The following is a 6,088-nucleotide window of genomic DNA, read 5'->3' as shown; positions in this document are numbered from 1 at the left end:
ACATAAAGAGAGCCCTGGAGGCATAGTGTGTTATGTGCTAGATCGCTTACTAAAAAGTCAGCAGTTCAAATCCACTAGCTACTCCATGACAGAAAGAAGAGTAGTCTCTGTCGATACAATTTTATAGCCTGGAAATCCAATGACTGGTGATCATGAGTCAAAAATCACCTCCATGGCAAAATCATGCAGACTTAGGTTACCATGTATTTCTTCTGAGGCATCGTTAGAAGATTTGACTTTGCAGCCTTTTGTTTAGCAGCTAGCTTCACAGGTCTTCCAGTTAAGCAATCCCTGACAGGTTTGTTGCTGTGGACTGCCCCGTGAGTTGATCGTTGTTCATATTGACCACATGTGACAGGCTAGGACTGCCTGTGTGGGTTTTTGGCTGTGATCTTTATGGAAGGAGATTTTCAGGTCTTTCTCCTGTGGGACCACTGAGTTGGTTCACAGCACCAATTTCTGTTTAGTAGCCTAGTACTTAACATTGTGCCACCAGTATCTTTTGACAGAATTGGGGGAAACCCACAAACCAATCATCAATCATCATTGTTGTGAAAGAAGTTGAGTCTGACTTGTAGTGATCTTACCGGGCAGAATATAACTGTTTACTACCATTTCTGAAGCTGCAGACTTTAACGGAAGCCGACTGCCACATCTTTCTCCCATGATACAGCTGGTGTGTTTGACCTCCAGCCTTTTGGTTAGCAGTTTGATTGATTTAACCACAGTGTCACTAGGGCTCTACTTGATGGGATGGTTATTGTTAGGTGCCATTGAGTCACCCTATGAACAACAGATCTGAAACCTGGCCTATCCTGTGCTATCCTCATACTTCCTGGCACATTAGAGCCCGTTGTGGTAGGCATGGTAATAATCCACCTGGTCAGTGGTTTTCCTCTCATTTGCTGACCCTCCACCTTTCTAAGCATCATTTTCTTTTCCAAGAAATAGCCCCTCCTAGCAAAATACCTGAAGTATGGTGTGATGATTTTGGGGTAATAGAATTAAAGACTTAATAGAATCAGGGAGCTCTGGTGGTCTAGTGTGGCAAGATACTGCATTGCAATCCCAGGGGTAATGGTTCAAATCCACCAGATGCTCTGCTGGAGAAAGAGGGGCAATCTCCTTCTATACCAGTCGGATCTGATTTGACGGTACACACACACAAAATAATATAATTAAAAAAATTTTTAAAAAAGACTTCATAGAATCGGACAACTTACCCATTATGTAATTGTACCCTTTTAGATTATACAAAAAGTAATTTTTATCATCATCTTTACCTTCTTTTGAGTTCAGGCATTGGTTAGATGTGTGTTCCAGTCAAGCAGCTTGTCAAGGTGGTTCTGTTTAAGTTGGTGTGTTTGTTAAGAGCCATCCAACATGTGGTGATCTGTGTACAGCAGAGCTTAACTCTGCCTGATCCTGTGCCATCTTCACAATCTCTGTTGTGCTTAAGCCTGTTGTTACAGCCACTGTGTCAGTCTGTCGCATTGAGGGTCTTGAGAGTCTTCCACTCCTTAGGTGATCCTCTACTTTCCCAAGGATTATCTCCTCACAACGTACTCAGAGTGTAAGAGTTGAACTATTACTACCCTTGCTTCTAAGAAGCACTCTTGCAGCATTTCTTCAAAGACAGATTTGTTTGTTCTTTCAAGAGTCTTTTCAGTATTCTTTACCAACACCACAGAAGTCATCAGTTCTTGTTTAGCCTGCCTTCTTCTCTGTCTGAGTTTCCCCTGCATATGAAGCAATTGTAAATACCATGACTTGAGTCAGATGTATCCTCATTGAAGTTTATCAGTGATTTTCTTTTAGTTGGATCCACAGTCCCATGGAAGCAGGAGTAAGTGCAGTAAGCATTGAGTATATGTATTTATTTCTCTCCTAGCACAAAGCCTGGATGCTTTAAGAGGTGTTTTTCCTCTAATGTGAGTTTTTATGTGCACATCAGCCATTTGTGATTGACATCTGCTCTTTAAATTACTTTGTCTATTTTGAGAAGTCATTTGGATATTTTTTGCTTAGTGCAGATGAATATAGCAAGACAAGAGGAGAAAGGGTAAAAAAGAATTCTTCAAGCTTGTAGGGATGTGCAGCAAGGGTTTCATATGCACTGCTAACAGATGTAGAGGGGTGGGGAAACAGCAAATTTGAAGCTTTTCAACTGTGACATTTTCATCTAATGAAGAACAGCTTGAAAGCTGTAATTTTGAGCGTTGCAGTGTTTTGAAGTCAGTCACTTAGCACATTTTTAAATGATGGTGAGATTTAATTTTTTCCCTTCTATCTCAAATGGAATTAAGCTGTTTGGGTCATCCTTTTATTTTGTTACCTATGGGACTTAGAGTGATTACCTGAGCTTTAAAAATGTAGCTTAGAGCACAGCAGTGTTTTTTCCTACCCTCTACTTCCATTATTTTTATGGTCTCTAATCTTAGCCTCTCTTAAACAGAATCATTATGTTATCTTTTTCTAGTTCTTCAAAAGTGATTTTGAATCAATTTTTTCTTTTTTTGTTTTACAGCACCTTTTTGTACCTGAAATTCCTGGTAGTGTGGGCACTTGTGCTTCTGGCAGATTTTGTCCTGGAGTTCAGGTTTGAATACCTGTGGCCATTCTGGCTTTTCATCAGAAGCGTCTACGATTCCTTCAGATACCAGGGACTGGTAGGTTTGCTGGTACATGTTTTCTGTGAATGAAGGATTTACTTACCCTGCTAAAAAAGTCTTCATTAGCTAATGATGAAACTGTTTTCTTTCTTTTTTTTTTTAATGAAACTATTTAAAGTATATTTTACAATATTTAGATGGCTGTATTGACTGTCACCTGAAACTTGCCTCTAAGGCTATTTTATTTAAATTCACTGATCAAGTTATTTCACTCCCTCCACTGCATTTGTTAGTAATGGGAGTTATGTGGAGGGAAACTTTAGGGGAGGAAGCAATAATTGCTTGTGCCAGTTATATTTACTTATGCCAGTTATTACCTGAGTATTTCCAAAGCCCCTGTCACTGTGCTGGTGATTGGGTTTGGGTTAGAACAGTGGCCCTCAAAACTCTTTGGTCTTAAGACCCTTTTACACTCTTAACTCTTGAGAACTGTAGGGAACTTTTGTTTATATCTATCTATATTTACTATATTTGAAATTAAAACTGTGAAAATGTTGAAATATTTGTTAACTTAAAAATTAAAATAATAGACAGATTGCATGTTAATATAAATATGTTTTTTTTACAAAAGAAAAAGAACTGTGTTTTCCAAAACAAAACAACTGGAAGAGTGGTTACCTTTTAGAGAGAGGATCAGTTTCATGTTTGACTTAAAAGAAGATGGCCAAATTTTCTTATCTACTTTTAAGTTTATTCCGTTGTATTATAACATATCATGTAGCTTCTAGAAAACTCTGTTGTGCTTATGAGAAAATGAATGAAAAAGGCAGATGACATTTCAGTATTACTATGAAAAGAATTTTGACCTCAGAGACCTCCCCAAGAAATGATCTCAGCGGGACCTCCAGTGATCTGCATGCCATGTTTTGAGAATTACTGACTTTGAAGAAGGTCACGAGTTTGGACTTGGTTCCTTGGTTGACCTGTTGGTTCTGTTGTGTCCCATAGCCACAACCTAAAGCTATAACCCTTCTTTTCCTCAAGCCTGGAGCAAATCTAGACCTTGAAAAGATGGTTTCTAGCTCATATCCTATATGAGCGCAATCTATAGGGCCAAGAAGAAAGTTGTGTTAATGAGTTATTTATCGACAGCATTGTAGTTACTGACTTGTCTGTGCTAAAAAAAGTCTATTCTTTAAGAATGAGGTCCCTCAGGAAGGTTTGTGAGGAGGAAGGAACTTGTGTGTGTTAAGCTACTGGTTCTTTCAGAGAACCTACCAGTGGAGTCCACATGAACTCTCTGAACAAATCTTAATTTGTTCAGGTTAAGTTCTTCCTAATTTGAAGTCTGTAAATAGTATTATGCTTTGATGTTAAATTAACAACTATTTTAATATATATTTTGATTGATTTGAAATGTTTAACCCTTCCTGTTGTTAACCAACTTATAGTTATTGCAGGGAAGGTTTAGAGATTATGCCCAACATGTTTATGCTTTTAACAACCTCTTCTTGAAAATAACAAGTTGTCAGGTTGTTTTTATATCTTGTTTTCTTTTTCCCTCTTTAGGCCTTCTCAGTATTTTTTGTTTGTGTAGCGTTCACGTCAAATATAATATGTCTGCTCTTCATCCCCATACAATGGCTTTTTTTTGCTGCCAGCACATATGTATGGGTTCAGTATGTATGGCACACAGGTAAGTCTTAATGATGTCCTAAATAGGAAAGAAATCTTAGGTTCAAATATGTAAAACATTATTTCCTTGAATAAATTACTTAAGAGTTGAGTTTCATCTGACAGTTTAAAGATACCTTTTCCTTGTAGATTGTAGTCTATGTCTTTTTAAAAATGTGGCTTATCTTTTTTTCTCCACTATTGGAATGAAAGTTTGTTCTTTAGATATGACATCTTGGTTGTAGTACGTATTTCAATTACTAAGCCTCAGTACAAAGATAGTAATTTTCAGAAAGGAAGAAATTACTTCTATTAGGTAGGTCTGAAGATAGTCACCGACCAAATATGAAAAATGCTTATGGATTTCGCTATTGAAAAGGAAATCAGAATCCATGCATCACTCCTGGAACGATTTCACCCCTGAGAGAAAACCTACAGTTTTCTGGAACCCTATTCCATTTCTGGGCAATTGTCATAGTTCTTTGTCATACTGGGCCAGAACTGCCCTCCTCACATTTTGACCCAATATGTCTTAGTTATTTTTGCTGGTCTTTTGGAGGTTCTAAACACGCTTTCCTCAGAAAAATGTACACAAATACACAAAACTTTTCCTTAAAACCTGAGGGACTATGGACCATATCCCAAAACTCAAACAGTGGACTCCTATATTGGAACCACACTGAAGAGTCTAATTTTTCTTCCATATTAACCATATTACCTTTTCTTTAGATATTTAAAGACATTGTCTTAGCCTCTCAAGTTATTTTTTTCCTGTAGGAAGAACATTTCTGATTTCATCAGCTTTTCCTTGTGTGATATTTTAAGTATTTTTACTCTTCTAGTAACCCAAGTTTCTTAGGAGTTCTTTTACCCAACTGTACTGTAACAGCTATGTGCTGACTACAACAGAACTCTACAGTCACCTCTGTTCTACCTAGATCTATATACTTCTTTCATTTCAAGCCAAGATCATATGCGATGTTTTGAGAGCCCCAGTCTACTGTGAAAGTCCAGTGTGGTGTGTTCTGGCCTGTCAGGATTTGCTCACAGGCCATATCACATTTGTGTGCAAAGCTGCACGAAACTTGATTCTTAGGCCCACCTGCAACCTGTAGGATTTTGACCATAGAAGGAGTGCCAAATAATAAAAGTTCTCTGCAACAACATTAATCCCCTTTAGCATTCTGTTGTATGTTATTTGATTTATAAGCTAGATGAAGGTTCTTTGAGCTGTGTTATTTTAATGAAAATGATTCCTCTGTATACCAGCTCAGGTGTTGTAGGTCAAGGAAAGTTGCATTACCAGCCTAAAGACTGCCTCTCTAGTGATGTAAATCCATCCGTGGCTCCATAGGAGAGAGATGGGCAATCTCATCTCATTTGATGAGCCTTGGGATGACAGCCTCAGGAACCCAGTGGAAGGACAGTTAGGAGTTGGTTATGACTAGATAGCAGTGAGCGTTTTTGCGGCATTTCTTTGTTCTGGGCTTCTGTTTTGAATGCATTGCCATTTCTAGTCTTCCTTTGTGGAGTGATATCTTCATAGTCATGTTCTCTATCTCAGTTTCTTCTCTGTCATATGAAGGCAAGAGCAGTCCAGATAATGTCTTTAAGAAGCCATCTAGCTTTAACAGTCCGTCATTCTGATTCCCTCATATGGTGATTCCCTAAATGACTTCCTTAAATATTGTTTTTGTGGTTGAGAAGAGACTACTCACATAATTGTTAATGGAATCTACAGATGACACAACCCTGCTTGCTGAAACTGAGGAGGACCTCATGCACTTGCTGCGAAGGGTCAA

General features: G+C 38.2%; 1 protein-coding gene across 2 annotated transcripts in view; it reads left to right on the top strand.

The window, feature by feature from the left end:
- TMEM57 (transmembrane protein 57) overlaps positions 1 to 6,088 on the top strand; it is a 102,570-nt gene that overhangs the window by 21,501 nt on the left and 74,981 nt on the right. For both annotated transcript variants that reach the window (XM_006883505.1, XM_006883506.1), the window contains exons 2-3: positions 2,528 to 2,669; positions 4,182 to 4,308. In XM_006883505.1, the coding sequence (XP_006883567.1) occupies positions 2,528 to 2,669; positions 4,182 to 4,308 (269 nt within the window). The remainder of the gene's footprint in view (positions 1 to 2,527; positions 2,670 to 4,181; positions 4,309 to 6,088) is intronic.

This window comes from Elephantulus edwardii, unplaced genomic scaffold (genome assembly GCF_000299155.1).
Source record: "Elephantulus edwardii isolate Elephantulus edwardi_28Jun2011 unplaced genomic scaffold, EleEdw1.0 scaffold00028, whole genome shotgun sequence".
Classification (NCBI taxonomy): domain Eukaryota; kingdom Metazoa; phylum Chordata; class Mammalia; order Macroscelidea; family Macroscelididae; genus Elephantulus; species Elephantulus edwardii.
This window is presented reverse-complemented; position numbering and strand designations above follow the sequence as displayed.